The sequence below is a fragment of the Erinaceus europaeus genome, chromosome 10 (genome assembly GCF_950295315.1).
Source record: "Erinaceus europaeus chromosome 10, mEriEur2.1, whole genome shotgun sequence".
Lineage (NCBI taxonomy): Eukaryota > Metazoa > Chordata > Mammalia > Eulipotyphla > Erinaceidae > Erinaceus > Erinaceus europaeus.
This window is the reverse complement of record NC_080171.1, coordinates 71,460,481-71,484,816: the sequence shown is the minus strand read 5'-3', so window position 1 is coordinate 71,484,816 and position 24,336 is coordinate 71,460,481. Positions and strand designations below refer to the sequence as shown.

The window sequence follows — 24,336 nt, the reverse complement described above, 5'->3', positions numbered from 1 at the left end:
TCTCTTCCTTTCTAAGTCACCCTTCACCTATTACTCTTTCCAAATGCCCTTTTTTCCTCTTTTCTCTCTGGGTCCTAATGAAACTGGAGTTCAGAGCGCTCTGGTCATCTTTCCATAACATTTCTCCCTCTCTGAAAGTTTGGACCAGAATTCTTTTGTGGGTGCAGAAGGTAGGAGTTCTGACTTCTATAAGTGCTTTTCCCTTGTACATGTATGTTGGCAGATGGATTCATAACCCCAGCCTATTTCTGTCTTTCCATAGTAGGTTAGGGGTCTGGAGAGGTGAAGTTCTGGGATATATTGGTGAGGTTGTTTTCCCAGGGAGGTCAGGATAGAATCTTAGTAGCATTTGTAACCTGGTGACTAAAAGGTGGGAAGATACAAAGCAAGACAAAATAATAAAAATCAAACAATAAATTGGAACCAAAAAGTAGGAATAGAGCAGATAAGAATAGGAATTTTAGTGTAGATAGAAAACAGGGAGTCTATTTTAGGTATGTTCCTAGGGTCCCATGACTTTAGTAGGTTTTGTTTGAGCTTGATGGTTAACATGGATAAGGGCTAAAAATATTGTACTGGAACAAAAATAGAGACACTGACCAGTGGAAAAGAATTGAGAGCCCAGAAATAAACCCCACACCTGTGGACATCTAATTTTTGATCAGGGGCCCAAACTATTAAATGGAGAAAGGTGAGTATTTTCAACAAATGGTGTTGGGAAATGGGTTGAATGTCTTCTCTTGTCTTCCACCTCCTTCAGTTGTCTGGGCAGAGAGTACTTTCCAAGTATGAGCAAAGTAAATACCGTTAGTTGTTAAGCCCATTGATCTGACCTAGGGCCAATATATATTCATATTCAGCACAGGAGCCTTTGTAATCTCTGAATCCCTGTCAGTCTAAGCTCACAATCCCTGGTCACAGTTAGGAACAATCAAGGCTGTACTCATTTCAGGACCAGTCTTCTTCAAGTGGGAGGGTAGACTGAACCAAGATGACACATTTCCTCTGATAACCACTAATCTGTTACTTATAACTAAGTTGTTTTGTTTTACTTGCTTTTTCTCTTGTTTGTATTCCACATATAAGTAGAATTTTACATTTGTCTCTCTTGAATTATCTGACATAATATAACGCTGTCTGAGAAATATAGACAGCTTAAAAGATAATGAAAGCAATGTTAAACATTCACTAGTTTTCATAGTAGATGCAAATTGAATCAGATGATACTTTCTTTTCTTTGGCAAATTAGAAAAGATAAAGTGACAGTAGTCATTGCTAAGCGTGTAATGGAAACAACTCCCCCTCACTACTGATGATAATGTGAATGGAAATGTGCTTAGAAAAAAAATTAGCAATATAGAGTAAGAGCTGTCAATTTTTTAAAATTTATTTTATTTTATTTATTTATTCCCTTTTGTTTCCCTTGTTGTTTTATTGTTGTAGTTATTATTGATGTCGTTGTTGTTGGATAAGACAGAGAGAAATGGAGAGAGGAGGGGAAGACAGAGAGGGGGAGAGAAAGACAGACACCTGCAGACCTGCTTCACCGCCTGTGAAGGGACCTACCTGCAGGTGGGGAGCCAGGGGCTTGAACCGGGATCCTGACGCCGGTCCTTGAGCTTAGCGCCACCTGCGCTTAACCCGTTGTGCTACAGCCCGACTCCCAGCTGTCAATTTTAATATTCCATTATACCAGGTATGTAGTACAAGAAAACACTGACATTTGACAGAGATAAAAGCACAGTGATTATTTACATATTGTTTGCAGAGGGAAAACCTTTTCAACAAAATTGACTAGTGATTTAATATTGGTTTACAAAATTATAAGATAACTGGGGTAGGTATAATTCCACACCTTTTCCACCTCCGGAGTTCTGTGTTCCCTTTCCCTCTATGGGAGACTGTAGTGGTTCTCCCGAGATTACAGATATGGATTGACTATTACTTCTATAACAATCTATCTGTATTTACATATATATATATATTTGCCTATAGGAAATCCTTTTATCTACTTTGCCTGTCTTTCAATATTAAGTCTTTTTTTTTTTTTTGGTAATTTTTATTTATTTATCTTCCCTTTTGTTGCCCTTGTTGTCTTTTTATTGTTGTAGTTGATGTCGTCGTTGTTGGATAGGACAGAGAGAAATGGAGAGAGGAGGGGAAGACAGAGAGGAAGAGAGAAAGACAGACACCTGCAGATCTGCTTCACTGCCTGTGAAGCGACTCCCCTGCAGGTGGGGAGCCAGGGGCTCGAACCGGGATCCTCATGCCGGTCCTTGCGCTTAGCGCCACCTGCACTTAACCCGCTGTGCTACCGCCCAGCTCCCCGATATTAACTCTTTTAGCAAGAGCATTAACACATGATAAATGCTCACACAGTGGTGTTTCTTGAAACTATTATTCATTTTTTTAAAAAAATTATTTATAAAAAAGAAACACTGACAAAAACCATAGGATAAGAAGGGTACAACTCCAGACAATTCCCATCACCAGAACTCCGTCTCCCATCCTCTCCCCTGATAGCTTTCCTATTCTTTATCCCTCTGAGAGTATGGACCTAGGGTCATTATGGGATACAGAAGGTGGAAGCTCTGGCTTCTGTAATTGCTTCCCTGCTGAGCATGGACGTTGTCAGGTCGATCCATACTCCCAGCCTGTCTCTCTCTTTCCCTAGTGGTGCGGAGCTCTGGGGAAGTGGGACTCCAGGACACATTGGTGGGGTCATCTGCCCAGGGAAGTCTGGTTGGCATCATGTTAGCATCTGGAACCTGGTCGCTGAAAGAAGAGTTAACATATAAAGCCAAACAAGTTGTTGACTAATCATGAACCTAAAGGCTGTATTATTGTAGATCAGGAACAACACAATAGACCCCTTTGTGGGCCCCCATAGGACATTGCCCTCAATGTAGATCAACAACAGTAGAGAATGTTTCATCCTCTGAAGGGAAGCTAGACAACATACTCTATCTACCACCTGAGGAAGATGGGTCCTGAAATTGGGGCAGCTTGGAATGTTCCTACTCATGACCACAGAATGTGAACTCAGACCTAGAGGGATGCAGAGGTCACATAGGCTCCTAAGCTGAATATGTGCCCCGGAACAGATCAAATCAATGGGTTTTACAGTCAACAATATTTATACATCTTTCCCATATTTGGGAGCTACTCTCTTCCCTGATCCAGCTTTCTAGCCCCTTTTCAGCCATGACATCATCTCCCCAAACAACAACTTGGGTCCACCTGCATATCAGATGTCAGGCTCAGGGAAAAAAAAGTATAGTCATGGGCCCTATGAAATATAACTAAAATAGGCCTACTAGCTGTCTCTAAAATGGAGACCCCAAATCTTCATCTGAAACTATTATTCTTTTCACAGAAGATTTATTAGTGAATGAGAGTGAGAGAGAGAACCAGACCATAGCTCTGGCATATGTGATGCAGGGAACTGAAGCCAGAGTCTTATGTTTGAGAGTCTTAACATCTGATCCATGGTACCACTCATTTCATAGACCACAAAAATATTCTTGAAATGAGATTTCTTTTTAATCACATGATAAAATGCATAATAAGGGTACATGGTGGGTGCAAGTCACTTCAACTTCCCCAACAGTCCTTTTCCACTCCTTCCCCCTCCCTTGTCCCCATGATAAATATCATTATTCTTAGAGTGTTCAACTTGGCAACCATTTTTCTGCAAATTCATTGGTTTAGTCGTTTCTTTTTATTGCCACCAGGGTTACTGCTGGGGCTCGGTGCCAACACTAGTACTCCACCTTGCTGATGGCCATCTTTTTCTCTTCCCCCTCCTCCCCCCCTATTTTTTTTTGACAGGACAGAGGGAAGTTGAGGGGCAGGGGAAGGGAAGTTAGAGAGAGGGAGAGAGAGACCTGACTTCTCTCACTGCTCATGAAGTGTTCCTTCTGCAGGTGGGGAGTGGGGATTCAAACCTAGGCCTTTGCATGTGGTGCTATGTCCACTTAACCAAGTACACTACTGCCTGCCCTTTGGTTTATTCATTTCTAGTGCCTCTATGAGTGAAATCATCCAGTAGTTGTCCATTACCTAAAGTTCTACCCATTTTATTTCATTTCTAAAGTTTGTGTATATATATATCAGAGCAAAAGAGAGGGAGAGAGACAGAGAGACATCTGCAGCACTTAACGTCTTGTGAAGCTTCACCCCAGAAGGTGGCGGCCTGGGACTTGAACCTGGATTCTTGCACATTGTAGCATGTGCACTCAACCAGGTGCCCCACTGCCCAACCCCTCTACTGACTATATTTCAAAAGATACAATCCCACCTTTCTGTTGTGTCTGTTCTGTCTCTGTCTCCCTCTGTCTCGCTTCTATGTAGAGAAAGTCAATTCAAAGCAGTGAAACCATGTTGATGACCAGATGGAATCTTAAGATTTTTAACATGAGCTTGCATAGAACAAAAGGTGGGAACAGTTGTATCAAAATATAGAATGTGGAGATGCCAATTAAATTGAGTAATTGGTATTCGCTCTGATTCATGCTTTCAGGAATTTTGCTGATATTTTTTAAATCTTTTTTTAATATTTATTTTATTTATTTATTCCCTTTTGTTGCCCTTGTTGTTTTATTGTTGTAGTTATTATTATTGTTGTTGTTGTTGTTGGATAGGACAGAGAGAAATGGAGAGAGGAGGGGAAGACAGAGAGGAGGAGAGAAAGATAGACACCTGCAGACCTGCTTCACCGCCTGTGAAGTGACTCCCCTGCAGGTGGGGAGCCGGGGTTCGAACCGGGATCCTTATGCCGGTCCTTGTGCTTTGCGGCACCTGCGCTTAGCCTGCTGCACTACAGCCCGACTCCCAATTTTGCTGATATTTTTACAGGAAAGCTCTATAACCAGAAGAAAAAAAAGATTACCTATCCTGCTGCAAACTCTATTGAAAAAAAAAAAGATTCTCTTTCTGATTTTTGCAGTCTTACTCATTTGTACAACCAATTCCAGGTGTCTGCCAAGAGAATCATCATATTTGTTCCCTGCATAGGGTTCTTAATGTTCAGAAACCATCCCCTGCTTCCAATAGTTCTGCTAAAAACCACTGCACTTTCCTTAAAGACTGTTTTCATCTGCTTGCTTAGTTTTAGATCTTGAGATTGACAGAAATTAACTATATTCTTATCTCTTTACAGAGCTATAAAAGGCTTAATACAACAGAAATACTATTTTAGATTACTGTTCATGAGATACTCTACTTCACAGAGGAAAGTCATTATTAGTTAGCATAGGGGAGAAAGGAAAAATCCCAAGAACATTCAATAGGCATTATTAGATAGTATTAGAAATATGAAAAGGCACCCCTATCTCTATACCTTTGAAAAGAACCAAGGGCAGTGTATAAACAAGTTGAAACATGGAAGAAAACTGAAGATCAGATGCAAAGCTGTTATGGTGTGGAAAGGTCTGAGTTATTGGCTGGGATAATCTTCATAATCCTAAATAGACTTTCTAAGAAAAATATTTATTAATGAGAAAAGTAGGAGGAAAGAGCCAGACATGACTCTGGTACATGTGCTGCCAGGGATTTAACTCAGAACCTCATGCTTGAGAATCCAGTGCCTTATCCACTATGCCACCTCCCAGACAACTCCTAAATAGACTTTTATGTCAGTTTTTTAATTTCTGTTTCAGAGACACCTGCTAAGAAGTCTTTTGGTATATAGATACAAAATATTGTATCAGTAGTATAGCTGTGAAATATTTGAATCATGGAATATATTCATCTTCAATTTGTTTACCTTTGTATAGTGAACAGCCTATTTTTTTTGTAACTTTTGTATTGTCTAATATAAAAGTCTTATAAGTCTGGGAAGTAAAATTTACCTTTTAAAAAAAAAGGCTTTGTACTATGACACCACCTTCCCAGACAATACCTAGGGTCCACCTGCATATTAACTGTCAGACTCAGGCAAAAAGAGTAAAGTCATGGGCCCCTTGGCATACACCTAAAGTAGACCTACTAGCTTTTTCCAAAATGGAGACCCCCAAATTTTCATCTGCAGTATTCTTGCCGTAGGTTCATGATTAGTCAACAATTTGTTTAGCTTTAACTCTTTTTAACTCTTTTTTTTCTTAACTCTTTTTTAGCCACTAGGTTCCAGATGCTACCGTGATGCCAATTAGACTTCCCTGGGCAGATGACCCCAACAAGGTGTCCTAGAACCTTGACTCCCCAGAGCCCTGCCCCACTAGGGAAAGAGAGGCAGGCTGGGAGTATGGATCAACCTGCCAATGCCCATGTTCAGCGGGGAAGCAATTACAGGAACATGGAAGCAATTACAGAAGTCAGACCTTCCACCTTCTGCATCCCCATAATGACCTTGGGTCCATACTCTCAGAGGGATAAAGAATAGGAAAGCTATCAGGGGATGGGATGGGATATGGAGTTTTGGTGGTAGGAATTGTACCCCTTTTATGCTATGGTCTTGTTAATATTTCCATTTTATAAATAAATAAATAGGTGTTGTAGTAAGATACCCATTTGCATAATATGCACTTGAACTTTTATTAGTGATTTAACATTGATTTACAAAATTATAAGACAGTAAGGGTACAATTCCTTAACATTCCCACCACCAGAATTCTGTATCTCCATCCCCTCCATTAGAAACTGCAGTAGTTCTCCCAAGGTCACAGATATGGGTCAACTTTATATCTGTAACTATATATCTATATCTGTATTAGTTTTTGCCCTTTTTCCTACATTCCTGCCTTCACTTCCCTTCTAACTCACAATTACACCTATTACTACTTCTGAGTGACCTTCCTTTTTTCCTCTTCTCTCTGATCAGAAAAACAGTGCCTGGCTTCCTCTGGGATTTTCCAGATTTGCTTCCTTGTCTGTGATGGTACAAAAACAAAATTCTTAGTGACAAAAAGCTTCGGGTCCTGGTTTAACAGAGTCCTTTAGTCTTTCTCCCCTACTTCTAACCCCTCTGGGAGTATGGACCAAATTTATGTTTGGAGTGTGGGAAGGTAGGAGTTCTGGTAGGAGTTCTGGTTTCTGTAATAGCTTTTCCCTGGGACATGGGAGTTGTTGGCAGGTTGATTCATAAGCCTAGGCTGTTCCTATCTTTCCCTAATGGGATAGGGCTTTTGAGAGAGTCTCTTCTTTTAAAAATATTTATTATTTACTGGAGAGAGAAATCAAGAGGGAAGGGAGAGGTAGAGAAGGAGCGATAACTGCAGCACTGCACACCACTTACCACTTAACCTGAGCCCCCTTGCACATGGTAACAGTTGTGCTCAACCATGTGCTTCTGCTCTGCCACTTAGAACATTTTCTTAGAGCATATGGAATAAAGTATTCTACCAAAATAATTTGGAAGTAAGATGCCTGTTTTGGAACTATTGGGGGACATGTGTTCAGTGTTATAAAGCTCACTTTTCTGCAGACACGAGCAAGAACAACATCACAGTAGACCTTCTAGTTCACAATATCATCAGCATACTGTATTTCAGAACAGTGCTGCTATTGTAATGGGTACATTTGTTTCTGCAGATGTCGTCTGCCACCGAAAATGGAGATTCAGCACCTGGCAAACAGAGTGAAGAGAAAACCTATAAAAAAGTGAGTGCTTTATCTTACTTGTTCAGTTCTGAAAGAGGAGGAGCATTTTCAGTGCTTAGAATGGAACTATTGTTATAGTCTTTCTCTTCCTCCAACGTTGTTGTAAGTTACTGTCTTGGTTGGGAGTCGGGCTGTAGCGCAGCGGGCTAAGCGCAGGTGGCGCAAAGCACAAGGACCGGCATAAGGATCCCGGTTCGAACCCCGGCTCCCCACCTGCAGGGGAGTCGCTTCACAGGCGGTGAAGCAGGTCTGCAGGTGTCTATCTTTCTCTCCTCCTCTCTGTCTTCCCCTCCCTCTCTCCATTTCTCTCTGTCCTATCCAACAACGACAACAACAATAGTAACTACAACAATAAAAAAAAAAAAAGTTACTGTCTTGGTTTCTTATTGCTACAGAAATCACTCCATATGGGCCAGAAAGTTAGCTTACTTGTTAAGGTGTGTTCCTTGCCCTGCATACAGTCTGAAAGATTTTATGGCACCAGGGAAAGTTCTCATGTTCTGGCGTCTCTGCGTTTGTCTGAATAAAAAAGGTACCCACAGTAGAGGGATTGTGCCTATGTGAGATCCCAGCTCTGAAAAGAAACAAACAGCAACAACAAGTCAGTTTCCCACAAGCTTACTAATTGAATAAGGCTGGCGCATTATCTTACAGTTCTTTAGATCACAAGTCTGCCATGGGTCTCACTGGACCAAAAGCCAGACATCTGCAGGGACTGCTCCTTTCTGGAAAGTCTAGGGGAAGAACCTAGATCCTTATCTTTCCCAACCACTTTAGGCTGCCTTCCTTCTCTGTATCAGGATTCCCATCCACCTTTAAGCCAGCCTGGCATGTGGAATCTTTCTTAGGCTGTATCACTCTGACACTTCAAAAGACCCTTGTGATTACACTGAGCTTGCTGGGATAATCCAGGATAATCTCTTTATTTTCAAGTCAGCTGATGGTAACCTTCATTTCCTCTGCAACTTTAATTCCTCATTGCCATGACATACTCACAAACTCTGAGGAACAGACTGTGGGAGTGAGGTGATGGAGGGGTTCATCTGCTCTGTGGCACCATGATCTAGAATATGGTTGCAAAGTAGTGAACTGAAGAATGTCTTTATTTTTGAGAAGGTCCTTTCAGAGGTTCAGCCCTTCTATATTTTGTATGTGAATTTGCTCATCAATTCACTCCTTTCCACTGAAATTTTTACTGTTTTTTTCCCCTTAGTGTTTTTTCTGAAAAAATTTTAACATGCAATACTCTATCACTGCCCCCTACTAAGCCTATCAGATTTCATGTTTTCAACTCATTTAACAAAAATCTCTTCCCAGTGATCTTTTAAAAATATATATTTTATGTATTTATATTTGAATAGAGACAGGAATACAGTGAGGATGGGGAGAGAAAAAGAGAGGGAGAGAGACAGAGAGAGATTGAGAGAGAGAGAGAGAGAAACCTGCAGACCTGTTTCACTGTTCATGAAGCTTCCCCCTGCAGGTAGGGAATGGTGGCTTGAACCCACATCCTTAAATATTGTAACGTGTACACCAACCTGACTTCCCTGGGCAGACAGGCTCAACAGTGTGTCTTAGAACCGCACTTCCCCAGAGCCCTACCCCACTAGGAGAAGATAGAAACAGGCTGGGAGTATGGATCACCCTCTGAACGCCAGTACCCAGAAGAAAGGCAGTTACAGAACCTAGACCTCCCACTTTCTGTACCCCATAATGATCCTGGGTCCATACTTCTGGAGGGATAAAAAAAAAAATAGGGAACCTTCCAATGGAGGGGAGGGGATACAGAACTCTGGTGGTGGCAATTGTACCCCCTCTCATCCCACAATCTTATTGATCATTATTAAATCACAAATAAAAAATTACAGTAAAAAAATTTGTAACTTGTGTGTTCTACCAAGTGCTTCATTGTCCAGGCCCCTCCCAGTGTATTTTGACTTTCCATTCTTTGACTTCAGTAAATTTTTTTTCTTCTTTTTTTTTTTTTTCCCTCCTCCAGGGTTATTGCTGGGCTCGGTGCCTGCACCATGAATCCACCGCTTCTGGAGGCCATTTTTTCCCCCCTTTTGTTGCCCTTGTTGTAGCTTTGTTGTGGTTATTATTATTGCCATTGTTGACGCAATTCGTTGTTGGATAGGACAGAGAGAAATGGAGAGAGGAGGGGAAGACAGAGAAGGGGACAGAAAGATAGACACCTGCAGACCTGCTTCACCGCCTGTGAAGCGACTCCCCTGCAGGTAGGGAGCCGGGGGCTCGAACCGGGATCCTTACGCCGGTCCCTGCGCTTTGCGCCACATGCGCTTAACCCACTGCGCCACCGCCCGACCCCCCTTCAGTAAATTTTTAGCAACAATGCTAATGTTTAAGAAAAAAATAAAACACTGGGAGTCATTATGTTCCCATGTGCCACTACTTTTGATTAAAACAAACAAAAGTCATTGTTGTATTTTATGAGAAATGGGAAAGAGACCAGAGCACCACTATGGCCTGCACAGTGCTCGGAAATGATCTTCATGCATGGAAGTCCTATGCCGTCTCCCCAAGTGCTACCTTTGGTTTCAATTTGACTACACATTTCAGCTTAAGACGATTTTACCCTCCTCCTGGGAGTAGAGTAGTGGAGCACTCAGTTGAGCACACACATTACCATGTGCAAGAATTTGGGTTCAAGCCACTGCTCCTCACATGTAGGGAGGAAGCTCCACAGGCTATAAAACAGGTAGGTCTTCAGGTGCCTTATTTTTCTCCCTCTCTAGTTCCCCCTCCCCTTTCAATTTCTCTCCGTCATATCTGATAAGAGAAATAAAGGAAGAAAGGAAGGAAGAAAGAAAAATGGCTGCCAAGAGCAGTGGATTTGTAGTGCTGGCACTGAGTCTCAGTGATAATCCCGGTGGCAACAGACAAACAAAAAACCCTACAACTTGCTCTCCTCCCTTCCTGGAAGTAGACGGTTTGTGAATTGTAGGTTTATTATATCTAAGGCCATCCTTTTGCCTTTGGTACTTGACTGGCCAACTAGTGATAAGTTGTGTCACGGAGTACATGAGCCATTGGATCCACACAGCTTCAGGTCTGAAGCTCCCAGGGTGTATCCCCTGTACTGTTGCCACATGGGAGAATGCAACCTCTTTCTGGTCGGGTCTACCTCTTTCCTGGTTTTCCTGCTCAGCCAGCCCCAGAAATAAATTAATAAAAGCAAGGAGATTGCCATCCAAAGTGGTGATGTGATTGGGTAAAGGTAGGGTAAAAAACCAAAGGCTCAAGTGTCATGTATTTTAGGAACTTTCTGCATCTGGTGAAGGCAACAGTAAGTATAGCATCCTTCATGTTGGACATGGGTGGGAAACTGAATCCTATGCTTTCTCATTTACGCAAGCCTTTTATAAACTCAGCTGAGAATGAAACCAGCATGGAAATGGTCTTATTATCAGCTTGTCGGCAGGTTTCCCCCCCCCCCCCCACTCTTATCAGCATCAGGATACCCTGTTTCCGTGACAGACCTCTGACATTCATGGACTCCTTAGGGTTGCAATGGCATAGAAGGAATGTGACTGTGTCATCTTGAAATATTTTAGGTGTACCCTGTCCAAGAACTTGGTGAAGTAGGTCTTCAATAATATCATAGATAAGATTCTATAATTAAAGTATGCTTGACTCAGCAGTGTTGGAAAGATTCTAAAATCTAAAAACTCCAAGGTAGTAAATGATTCCATTGAGTAACAGAAGTCATGGGGAACTTAAAGATGATCTTCAGACATCCACAGTTGTTTAAAATGTGTGCAAGTATATGGACTGTTTTTGCTGATCTCTAATTTTTTAAGGAAAATAAGCAATTGAGAATGAAATCTGGCAACCCAGGCCGTGGCACAATGGTTAGAACTTTGGGCTTAAAAGCATGAGGTGCTGAGTTTGAGTTCTGGCATCATATGTGCCAGAGTGATGGTCTTGGTCTCGGTTGGGGTGTCTCTCTCTCTCTCTCTCTCATATTTTAACAACTCTTTAAAGTGTTATCTTTAGAAAAGATATGGGGATAAAAGAGATAAAGAGAAATCATGAAAATCTGTGGCCTCTCTGTAGGACACACACATATACCAGTGCACTTGCTAGGACTTTAGCCCTTGGTAACTGGTGTTACAACCACAGAAAGAAACGAGTCAGAAAATGTTGCTTTCATAACAGTAAAGAGCTCAGCTGAGAACTATTGGATTGAATTCTTTTCCATTAAGCACCAGGATTTCCAAACTGAAGGTATTAAGGAGAGAGTTAGTATAAATGATATTCAAAGTCACATTAACTATTCCAATATATTTTTTTAAACCAGAGCACTGTTCAGCTCTGGCTTATGGTAGTGTGGGAGGTTGAACCTGGGACTTTGGAGCCTCAAGCATGAGAGTCTCTTTGCATAACCATTATGCTGTTTACCCCCACCCTTCAAAAATATTTGTCTCAGTTGCTGGGTGGTTTCACAGCCAGGTAAGCACAAACAGTACTATGCACAAGGTCCTGAGTTCAAGCCCCCACTCCACACCTGTAGCAAGGATGTTTCACAAGCTGTGAAGTAGGTCTGCAGATGTCTGTTTTCTCTCATCCTCTTTACCCTCCCTCTCAATGTCTCTCAGTCCTATCAAAGAAAATGGAAAAAAATAAAGGGAGGTGAGGGAAATGGCCGCCAGTATCAGTGGATTCGTAGTGCTGGCACCAAACCCCAGCGATAACCGTGGAGGCAAATATATATATATTTGCCTCTAAGCCCACAGGAACTATTTCCCAGAGGAAAGAATTTGAAGTTAAAACAGGGAAGCCACTGAATATGAGACTGGATAAATTGAGAGAATGGGGGAGTTGTCAAAAGGCCCAAAATAAATACTACCTCTTTAAAAAAGTGAGGAAAAGGGAGTCAGGCGGTAGCACAGTGGATTAAGCACATGTGGCGCAAAGCACAAGGACCGGCATAAGGATCCCGGTTCGAGCCCCTGGCTCCCCACCTGCAGGGGCGTCGCTTCACAGGCGGTGAAGCAGGTCTGCAGGTGTCTTATCTTTCTCTCCCCCTCTCTGTCTTCCCTTCCTCTCTCCATTTCTCTCTGTCCTATCCAACAACGATGACACCAATAATAACTACAACAATAAAACAACAAGGACAACAAAAGGGAATAAATAAATATTAAAAAAATAAATAAATAAATTTTTAAAAAGTGAGGAAAAGATGCATTATGGAAGCTAAGTGTAAGTGCTTCTGGGCATACTCTTTGAGCATGGATTTGTGTATATGTGACTGTCACATGTTGCATTTATTTTTAAATGTTTAAGAACTTTCAGAAAAGAAACATATTTCTAAGCAAGTTTATATTTGTAAAGATATATTATGTCAGATTAATAAGACTGCCTATTTTGAATGAGTCATAAATTTAGTTGCAGATAAGGAACATAGTCAAATCCTTTATCTTCACTTACAGACACTTGTAAGATTCTTGTGATATCCTTTTAGACAAAAAAGGAGAACTGTGATTTAAATATTAAATTTAAACAGCCCTGGTGGGGACTAATGCCCCCCCCCAAGGGGCAGTTTTGTTCCCTATTTACTTAGTTTCTACCAAGCATGATTCATGAGTATTCCTTAACATATTTTAAACACATAACCCTAGTGAAAGCATAAAACTTGTGCTTTGTAAATGTGCTGGTGGCAAACAATCAGAATTGAGAACAGACTAGAAGAGTGTCGAGAATACATGGCATTGCGTCCCACTTATAAGAAAAGTTTAAATTTCTTTCTCAGTCCTAAGACCCTGGTCCCTGGAGTATGTGCCTCTTTAATGGAGAGGTTTGAATACCCCATTGGAGTTTAGCCTGTAACTGAAGCCAATCCATGGGCCCCATGATCTTAACTGAGTAGTGTTCCATTGTGTATATAGACCATGACTGTCTCAGCCACTCATCTGTGGCAACAGAGAGGCTATTACAAACTATGTTACTATAAGCATAGGCGTCCATAGAGCTCTTGGGATGGGTGGGTGTATTTCCTTTGGATAAGTTGGGGGTGACAGTGTTTTGCAGATACTTAAAACAAGGAGAAAAGAAATTATACTCATGTGTGAACAAGTGTATTGGAAACCATTAACCTCCCAATAAAATGAATTTTATAAAGTCCCTGATCTAATGGGTAGATTATGACTAGGATGTCATTAGTATTTGCAGGCAATTTACAGTCTAGTGGGACAGGCAAGACAGAAAAACAGTCATGGGGTGCAGTTGTCTGTGATCAAGTCTACAGAAGTAGAAACATTAGTATGAGTCAGAGCTAGCATGCAGGCTAACATTTTCTGTCTCAAGCCCCAGATAATTGGGCAGCTGCCAGGAACACTCAGCATCAGGAGTGCTGTGATTCCTATGTTTCTTTAGGGAACAGTCCTTGCTCTGCTGGTGGAACCCAGCACATGATTGTTTAGTCTGGCTGCTCTTTCTTCTTCCAGTTAACCATTTCCCCAGTCTATTATCAGTTCCTTAACAAACCCAGGAAAACAGTGAAAAAGACAGTCAACAAGGTTAATGTTTCAGCCAAGGGCTCCTAAAGGAATCTTGATGCAGCTATGTTAGCCAGTTCAGGGCGGCACCAAGGGCTGCTGGGCTGTGTTATCAGGGCCTAGGATTTCCATTCTAGGTTCAATCATTTAAACCTCCAGGAATTGACAGGTAACAAGGAAATAAAGTAAGCAGAGAGAAAATGACAAATAGGAGAATCACACCATCTTTACAGTCAACCAAGTAGCACTCAGCTCCAGCTAGCAGAGAGCAGAGTCATTCAGGAGCGCCTGCCCAGGGCTGCCAGGCACAAACATTTTCAAGGAAAAAAAAAATGAGAGGGGGGTGGAGGTGGAGGATTCTGCTGTGACAGCTACCAAGTTTTAAAGGTTGACAATTGCTTCAAGATTCTTAAAAATACATGCTGTGGAGCACACAGCTGTGCAATTTATTTGAGAGAAAAATACAGGCTCTGGTAAAAGTATGAACTAATGACTACTATTGTTAATGATGTGTCAAGACACATAACAGTTCACTTAATCCTCTGACAAGTCCTGAGGAATTCAAAGTTCATTAGCATCTATTGGGATAAAGTCCTTGACTTGGGCTTGTTTGGTAAGCGAGTGTTTTTTGCATAGATGAAATGCTCATTGATGGCTCATTAATTTTGTCATGACAGAAAACCCCAGCCCTTCAGTGACTGTGCTTTGATGTACCTGTTCATTTGTCTCCATGATGGGGAAGCTGATAAGCACAGGCAAGCGTTCAGGGGTAAAAATAATTCATCCAGGGATAAGAGTTATATGGGGAGTGTCAGTATTTGGAGAAAGTATTTGGAGAAAGTATTTGGGAATACTGGAAGCACCAGTTGGCTTATGATGGCTTGTCTTGGTTTTAGCTGGAATCTCATTTTTTTGGCCAACACTGTCAAATAGAAATTTCTACATTGGTATCAAGCAGTGGCTCAACCAGTTGAGCACACACTCTACCTTGCTCAAGGACTCGGGCTCAAGCCCCAGTCTCCACCTGCAGGGAGGAACCATCATGATCGATGAGACAATGCTGCAGGTCTCTATGTCTCTTTCTCTCTCCCACTCTTTTCCTCTCCCCCACATTTTCCCTTTCCCCTCTCAATTTCTCTCTGTCCTATCACACAATAAAATAAATAAATAAATAAATAAATAAATAAATACTACCTTTTAAAAAAAAGAACTTGGAATGTTGAACCAAGTACAGAATAATGGCAGTGTTCTGTACTTTGCATGAATGTAGTAGCTACAAGCTGAGTATGTCAACTTAGCATTTGCAAATGGCCAGTGTGTTTTAGTATTGCATTTTTAGTTCCCATTTTTGTTGACCTACACACACACACACACACATACACACACACACACACACACACACACACACACACACACACACACACACACACACACACACACACACACACACACTTGGCTAATGATTGGACAGCATAGTTTTCGGCAACAAGACCCAAAGATACTAGTTTGGACATCAGTGACATGATGAAATATCCAACCACAGTGAGAGCAGACCTGAAAGAGTCAATGGCAGAAATGCCCTGCCATCCTTTGGATAAGGTTAACAAGGTCACAAGCTTAGAAGAGAGCAAAAGACAGGACATCACTTGAAGGTTTTTAGTGCCAGTGTGATATCAATATTTCAATCTCCAGAGTTCAGAGCTTTTGTTATTTTGCATGTGAAGAAATCACTCCATTTTCCCTGCTTCCACCCACCAAAAACTAGCCCACATCAGTGTGGGTCAGTCACTTATCCCAGGACCCCTGGAAACTGTCTGTCAGGCAGTGACTAAAAGGTCTAGCCGTAGGATGCTCTAATGTTATGATTCATCCATGAAACTGATCTGTGTCTTTTTCTTCTTCTCCTTCTCCTTCTCCTCCTACTTCTCCTCCTCTTCCTCCTCCTTCTTCCCGCCCCCAGGAGCTATTTGTTTATGTTTATCATCTTATTGGGAAGTTAGTGGCTTATAGTACAGTTCTTGACACGTAGGTAACATCTCACCAAGATAGGTGTCTACAAAATGTTCTGACCCCCAGCTTAGGTCCTTTCCCACCATCATGCTCTAGAACCCCAAAGTCCTTCTCTTCTCCCCCCCACCCCAGCCCTTCCTGTCCCCCTTCTTCCCCAGAATCCTTTGCTTTGGTGCAACACACCAGAACCAGACCCGGTCCAAGTTTTACTTTGGGCTTCCCCTTTCTGTTCTAGTTTCTTAAGTTCTGCCTATAAATTAAATCATCCTGTATTCATCCTTCTTCTCCCTCTTATCTTGTCTTATCTCACTTAACATGATTCATTCAAGCTCTGTCCAAGATGAGGTAAAGGAGACAACTAATCACTTGGACACAGTCTGGCTTGCGTAACTCTTCCCACCACCATTTTCTTTTCTTCCTCTGTCATCTCTTCATCCAGAATCATCATTCCAGGACTCTTTTCCTTACCAACACCTCTTTCTACCTTCATCCTGGGCTAGCCCACAATATCCCCCCCCCCACACTGCAAGGTTCTGGCTTTCTATTCCTTTTAGATGCATTTGTTTATCAACACAAGAGAGACAGAGAGAATCGAGCACCACTTTGGCCTATGCTGGGGACTGAACTTGGGATCTTATACATGCAAGTCCAACATTCTACTCACTTTACAACCTCCTGGGCCACACAATTCTGGTTTTCATCATTGAAGATTTCCATGGGTGTAGAGACCACCCACCTTTAGCACCAACACTGTTAAGAAACAAACACCTTAACCAATTTCTGTCGAGATTTGATGGTGGTTTGATGGTGGCATACAGGATGTTCTACAGGAAAACTAGACTAGGACACAGGAAGGGTCTTTGACCCAAGTGTCCCAATATTTTCCACACTGATTTTTTTAAGTTAGTGGCTAATATTTACTTCCAGAAGAGATGGGCAGGAGAGACAGCACAATGGTTCTGCAAAAGATTTTCATGCCTAAGACTAGAAGGACCTCAGGTTTAATCCCTACCACCACCATCAGCCAAAGTTGAGTAGTGCTCTGGTTCTTTATCCAGCCCCCCCTCCTTAGAAATAGATACAATATTTTAACTCCTGAAGAGACAGAAGGTCTTGGGCGGGGGGGGGGGGGATAATTCCAGCCCTTTTACCACATCTTTGGGAAAGCTGTCATTTATGATTGTTTAAGCACAAATGAGACAGTGACATACGTACTTCGATAAAAAAAGAAAGCATCTATTTAAGTACAAACACTTTTATACAATATCTGTGAGAAGACTCACAGGAGGGGTTCAGGTAGCGGCTCACCCAGTTAAGCACATACAAAGTACAAGGACTTATGCAAGGATCCCAGTTTGAGCCCCTGGTTCCTCACCTGCAGGAGGGTCACTTCACAAGTGGTGAAGCAAGTCTGTAGGTGTTTATCTTTCTCCCTCCTTCCCTTTCCCTTTTCACTCACTTTCTCTCTGTCCTACCCAACAAAATAATGAAAATGGCCATCAGGAGCAGTGGATTCGTAGTGTAGGCACAGAGCCCCAGCGATAACCCTGGAGGCAAAAAAAAAAAAAAAAAACTCACAGGAGATCATTACCACCTTGACTTTTTATGCCTCTGAGGACAGCCACAGCCAGGTGATGGAAATTTTGAGTTAAAGGAAGTGTTTCTATATATGCCTCCTTGAGTTCAGTTAATTTTGAACTCTAGTAATGTTTAACCCTTTCAAAGACTGAAAAGGTACCTCTTTAAGACTGGAGGAAGAGCAAGGCTGGAGGATGTCCTATATGCCTTCGTGGTCTTCTCTTTCTTTCATGCTATAGAAAGCCACCATTCCCACAAGATGTGCCACTCACTCCCTGTCTTGATGGAATTCCACTCTGTGGTTTCACAGATGTCCCTGTCCTTTGATAAGTCAGTCCACACCATGAACAGTAGCTCCACTGGTCTTTAGAAAGAGTGACACTGACTTTACAAGGCTTGTTCCTACTTGACATTCACCCAGAGACCTCTGCCTCAGTTTTCCTCAGCCGCTGCCAGCTTAGCTCACCAGGAACTGTGGAGAGATGTCTAGGGATACAGACAGTTCTCTTAGTGTAGTAGTTATCACATTTGCTTCTTAGGGGTAGAGGAAGTAAAGGCCATGAAAGCTGTATTTCATCAAAGTGATGCTAACCCCGAGCTGGCCAAGTGCTCCAACCAAACCACCTGCTCAGAGGAAGGCAGCCGTGTTGATCATGGGCAGGATAGTAACTGTGTATGAGATTGGCTTTGGTTTGGCCTGGGTGTGGCAGAAGAGATGAGACCCTGGGACCTGGAGCAGGACCATGTGTCCTTCCCAAAGCACTGGCTGTAGAAACAAAGATGAGCTTCCAAGATAAGCTGACATCGTGTTTTGAAAATTAAGCAGTAGTGGTGTGTGGGAGGAGGGGGGGTAGGGGGTAGGGGTGGGGAAGAGGCACTGTACAGGTGTGCAGGTGGGTAGTTCACCTGGTAGAGCACATATGCTACCAAGCACAAGGACCTAGGTTCTAACCCCTGGTCCCCACCTTCAGAGTGGAAGCTTCATAAGTAGTAAAGCAGTGCTGCAGGTGTCTCTCTTCCCCTCCTCTCATCTCCATCCTCCTCCTCCCTGTCTGTCTGTCTGTCTGTCTCTCCCTCTCCCTCCCTCCCCTCTTTCCCCCACACTCTCCTTCTCCCTCTAACAAAAAAAAAAATGGCTGCTGGGAATGATGGGGTCATACAGGCACAGAAATAACCCAGGTGGGGAAAGAAAAAAAAATATATATATATATTTAAAAGGAATATAAATTAAACAGCTAGGAGGTGTCATTCATAGAGAGGGAGTTTCTGAATGTCTGATTAGACATTGGAGCACACACAATCACCCATCCCCTCCCCCTGTGTACAGATGTCACCTCCAGCCCTTCGCTGCCAGGTCGTGGTGTATGTGTGTCTGTCTGCTTTCACACTGAGTCCTCAGACATGTGATGTCAGTGCTACTTTTATGACTGACCAGTTGGACACTTCAGGTCATTGAGCAAAAACCATCAGCAGCATCAAATAAGAACCACAGGCAGCAGCCAACATTTGGGGCAGGGTGTTAGCCTGAAATTCTCATCCTCAAGCAGCCTACGTGTATGTCTAGCCTCACAGGTTTGCTTCCCTTCTGCATCTGAGTAACTGTGTCTGTTCTGTCTCTCAGCCCTCAGTTCTAATACACACAGCACTGGTTTGTCCCCAGAGTACTGGCTGGAGGAATAGTACTTTGCATCCATGCTTGATGCCAGTTTCCTCCAGGGTTTTGTTGAGTGCCTTGTAGACAGTAGGCCGAGAAATAGGGCTTTCAGTGCCTCTGCATCTGGCTGAGCCATCTGAGCTGGAGCTTCCCCATCTTGGGGCAAAAACATTACTTTTGTTTTCCGATTCAAAGGCTTAATAGATGCAGGCAATCTGCTCACCTGCTTGCACAGCTTGGTCTCAGGTCTCCTTGTTCCTAGCCCTGTGGCTTGTCCATTTGTATTACTGCCTTCCTGCCTTCCTGGGTACTTAGCAGACATTATAAAGGCTGCTTATAAAAAGTTACATAAGAGCATAGGCATTTACAATTCTGGTATGTTTTATTCTGGATTCTGGAAATGAACAGCATCTTAAATTAGATCCCAGCCCCTCCCTTTTTTTTTTTTTTACCATCTTGATTTGCATTGCATTATGACAGTCATAGATTTCTGGTCATAGATTTCTTCAACAAACACTAAGAGGACATCTACCAGTTATGTGCTATGACTGTCATCAGCTACTGAATGGATCCTATTTATTACAATCCATTCAGTACATTTCTAAATAGAAATCTGTTCAGCAGGGGCCGTTTGGTAGAGCACCTAGTTGAACACACATATTACCATGTTTGAGGACCCGGGCTCAAGCACCTGGTCCCCACCTGCAAGGCGGGAAGCTTCAAAAGCAGAGAATCAGGGTTGTAGGTCTCTCCTTTTCTATTGCACCCCTTTCTTAATTTCTCTCTGTGTCAGTCTGAAATAAATTTTACAATATATGTATTTTTTAAATTTTTATTTATAAAATGGAAATATTGACAAGATCATAGGACGAGAGGCATACAATTCCCACCACCAGAACTCTGAATCCCATCCCCTCCCTTGAAAGCTTTCCTATTCTTTATCTCTTTGGGAGTATGGAGCCAGGGTCATTATCGGGTGCAGAAGGTGGAAGGTCTGGCTTCTGTAATTGCTTTCCCGCTGAACATGGGCATTGGCAGGTTGATCCGTACTCCCAGCCTGTCTGTCTCTTTCCCTAGTGGGGTGGGGCTCTGGGGAGGCTTGGTTCCAAGGCACATTGGTGGGGTCATCTGTCCAGGGAAATCAAGTTGGCATCGTGGTAGCATCTGGAACCTGATGGCTGAAAAAGAGTTAAGATATAAAGCAGAACAAATTGTTGACTAATCATGAACCTAAAGGCAAGAATATTATAGATGAAGATTTGGAGTCTTCATTGTGGAAAAAGCTAATAGGTTTACTTTAGGTATATTCTAAGGGGCCCATGATTTTACCAGTTTTTGCCTGAGTCAGGCAGCTAAAATTCAGCTGGACCCAAGATATTATCTGAGGAGATGGATCAGGGAAGAGAATAGCTCCCAAATATGGGGAAAGTATATAAATATTGTTAACTGTAGACCCATCAATTGATCTGGGGCCCATATTTGGCACAGGAGCTTATGCAACCTCTGCATCCCTGTAGGTATGAGCTCACGTTCTGTGGTCATGGCTAGGAACATTTCAGGCTACACTAATTTCAGGACCCATCTTCTTCGAATGGGAGAGTATGTTGCCCAACCTCCCTTCGGAGAATGGAACAGTCCAATGGTAGCATTGTTGATCCACATTAAGGGCAAGGTCCTATATGAGCCTACAAAGGGGTCCATTATGTTATTCCTGATGGAGATGACCAGTGACAGTTGAGATCGGGATCTAAAAAAGAAATCTGTTCAGCAAATGGAAGTATAGTCATGGCCAGTCCAAAGAAATTTAAAAGATCTCAAGGGCAACAAAAGGGAATAAATAAATAAAATAAATATTAAAAAAAATTAAATTAAAAAAAGAAATTTAAAAGATCTGTGTTAATAATGAAAGCTAGCATTTCTTATTTGTTTATTTATAAAAAGGAGACATTAACAAAACCATAGGATAAGAGGGGTACAACTCCACAATTTCCACCACCAGCTATGTGTATCCCATCCCCTCCCCTGATAGCTTTTCTATTCTTTAACCCTCCAAGAATATGGATCCAAGGTAATTGTGGGATACAGAAGATGGAAGGTCTGGCTTCTGTAATGCTTCCCCGCTGAACATGGGCATTGACTGGTCCATCCATACTCCCAGCCTGCCTCTCTCCCTAGTAGGGTACGGCTCTGGGGAAGTGGAGCTCCAGGACACATTGGTGGTGTTGTCTGTCTGGGGAAGTCTGTTTGGCATCATGCTAGCATCTGGAACCTGGTGGCTGAAAAGAGAGTTAACATACGAAGCCAAACAAATTGTTGACAAGTCATGAACCTGAAGGCTGGAATAGTGCAGATGAAGAGTTGGGGGGGGGGGGGTCCTCCATTTTGTAGATAGCTAGTAGGCATATTTTAGTTATATTCCAAAGGGCCTATGGCTGTACTAGCTTTGTTGTTGTTGTTGTTGTTGTTGTTGTTTCCCTGAGCCTGAAATATGATATGCAGGTGGATCCAAGTTTATTGTCTGGGGAGATGATGTCATGGCTGGAAAAGGGACAGAAAGCTGCATCAGGGAAGAGAGTAGCTCCCTAATATGGGGAAGAGGTATAAATATTGTTAATTGTAAACCCCATTGATTTGATGTGATCTGTGGCCCACACTCAGCTTAGCCTATGTGATCTCTGCATCCCTGTAGATCTGAGCTCATATTCTGTGGTCATGAGTAGGAACATTCCAAGCTGCTTCAACTTCAGGACCCATCTTCCTCAGGTGTAGCATAGACTATGTTGTCCATCTTCCCTTCAGAGGATGGAACATTCTCTACCATTGTTGATCCAAGTTGAGGGCAAAGTCCTATGGGGGGCCCACAAAGGGGACTATTGTGTTGTTCCTGTTAGAGATGACCAGTAACAATGGAGAGAGGGATTTATTTCAGTTCTAGGCCCATCATGTCTGTTTGGGAATCGCAGGACTCCCCAAATAGGGCCCCAGCTGAGGGGGTGGCCTGATAGTGACTAAAGAGCCATCCTTAAAGTATGCCAGTCTCTTGTCCTTATTCAGCTTTTGCAGTCCTTGCTTTGCTAAGGTTAGCTTTGGAGTGAGTGAGAGAACTGTAATAGGAAGTAGGTGAGGAGGGCATCTAAGTCTACTTAGATACTATTTCATTAGGGACTTTATACTGACTCACTGTAGACCATTGTGTCCTTTTGCTTTCAGGTATATATTTTTCCCTAGTTTATGGATACATGTGAACATATGCTCTATCTCATGGAACCTGGTCTATATCTAGGTTTTGGGACTTTGTTAGGAAATGAACCACCTGGAATGGAATTAGAGAATACTATGAAAGGAAAGGTTTCACCTGAGTAATGAGGCTGAAGGGTTGACATTCCATGCCTGACGTCTCTGGACACAGTCTGAAGTGAAGCATGCTGAGGTGATACTCTTTGCGTTGATTAGATTGGGATCGGCAGATGCGATGTTATTTGGTTTGAATTGAGAGAAGCATGCAGGAAAGTGGGCCCTACCCTAAGGTTCCAGGACTGGGGGAAATATAGGCTCTATAGAGGAAATGTGAGGTTCCTGCTGTCTTAGGGTTAAATAAGACAATAGATACTTATTGTTATAATCACATTATTTGGTAATTGGGTTAACTTTGAAAAATTCCTTTGTTAGGGTTTGCTGTATCATACCCAACATCACCATAATTTATGTCCTTTGACATTATTTGTAGATAGCTGTGCCACCGGTTGCTTCTGTTCTCCCTGGTCTAGGCTTTTGAGAGAGTGAACATATCAAAGACTCAGCCTATGTATTAAGAAGACTCAGTGTACTTTAAAAAGTTTGAGAAATACAATCAATTTGTCCCCTCTCATATTAATTAAATAGTGATTTATAGGACTACAAATTAATAGGAGTGTACATAAACACCATTTCCCACCACCAAAAGACTGTGTCCCATCCCACCCACCCCCTGCCACCCCAGGAAACTGAATATACACCCTTACCCCAGGGTTTTTACTTTGGTGCCCCACTCCAAATTTATTCAAATCCTTTGAGTTTCCCTTTCTGTTCTTCTTTCTCAACTTCTGTCGATGTTGGGACCATACTTATCTTTATCTTTCTGACTTAGCTCACTTAACATAATTCCTTCTAGCTCCATTCAAGATGGGTCAGAGAAGGTGGCTTCATTGTTCTTAATAGCTGCACAGTATTCCATTGTGTAGAAAGATAGCATTTTATCAAGTGTTTAGCTTAAGTGACCGGCCACTCTGAAATGTTGAGTTACTCATTCATTTAGCCTCCTACTAACCCTATGAGGCAAAGTGCCTTTCTCTTTCCCTCTCTTTCTTTCTTTTTTTTTGTCTTCAGAGTTATCGCTGGGGCTCTGTGCTGGCACTATGAGTCCATTGCTCTTGTGCCTTTTGTTTTTTGTTTTGTTTTTGATAGGACAGAGAAAAATTGAACTGGGAGGTGAAGATAGAGAGGGAGAGAGAAAGATAGACCTGTAGACCTGCTTCATTGCTTGTGAAATGACCCCCCCTGCAGGTGGGGAGCCAGAAGCTCAAACTGGATCTTTGCATGGGTCCTTGTGCTTCGTACTGTGTGTGCTTAACCTATCATTCCCATTTTACAGATGAGGGAATTAAGGTGCAGAAAAGAGATTAGGTGATTTTTTCCCAACACACAGGTGGCAGAATAAGGTTGGGGTTATGGCCTTGAATATCTGCTAGATCCTAACCACCACACTATCTTTTGAGCTCCATGGTGCTGGTTGACATTAAAATGGGAGCATTTCAATTACCTATTAGCACGGCAGGACCTTTGGGGGGGGGAAAAAAAAACCCTATCCCTTTTTGGAATGGGAAATAAATGAATAGAACTTGTTAACTTCCCAGCCAATATTCAGAAATCAAATTTTTTTACTAGTTATTTTATAATGATTAGCAAGACTGTAGGACAAGAGGGGTACAATTCTATACA

General features: G+C 42.3%; 1 protein-coding gene across 4 annotated transcripts in view; it reads left to right on the top strand.

Moving 5' to 3' along the window:
- Nucleotides 1-24,336, top strand: part of PIP5K1B (phosphatidylinositol-4-phosphate 5-kinase type 1 beta) — a 361,155-nt gene that overhangs the window by 133,562 nt on the left and 203,257 nt on the right. For all 4 annotated transcript variants that reach the window (XM_016190557.2, XM_060199750.1, XM_060199751.1 and 1 more), the window contains one exon: nt 7,531-7,599. In XM_016190557.2, coding sequence (XP_016046043.1) covers nt 7,531-7,599 — 69 coding nt within the window. The remainder of the gene's footprint in view (nt 1-7,530; nt 7,600-24,336) is intronic.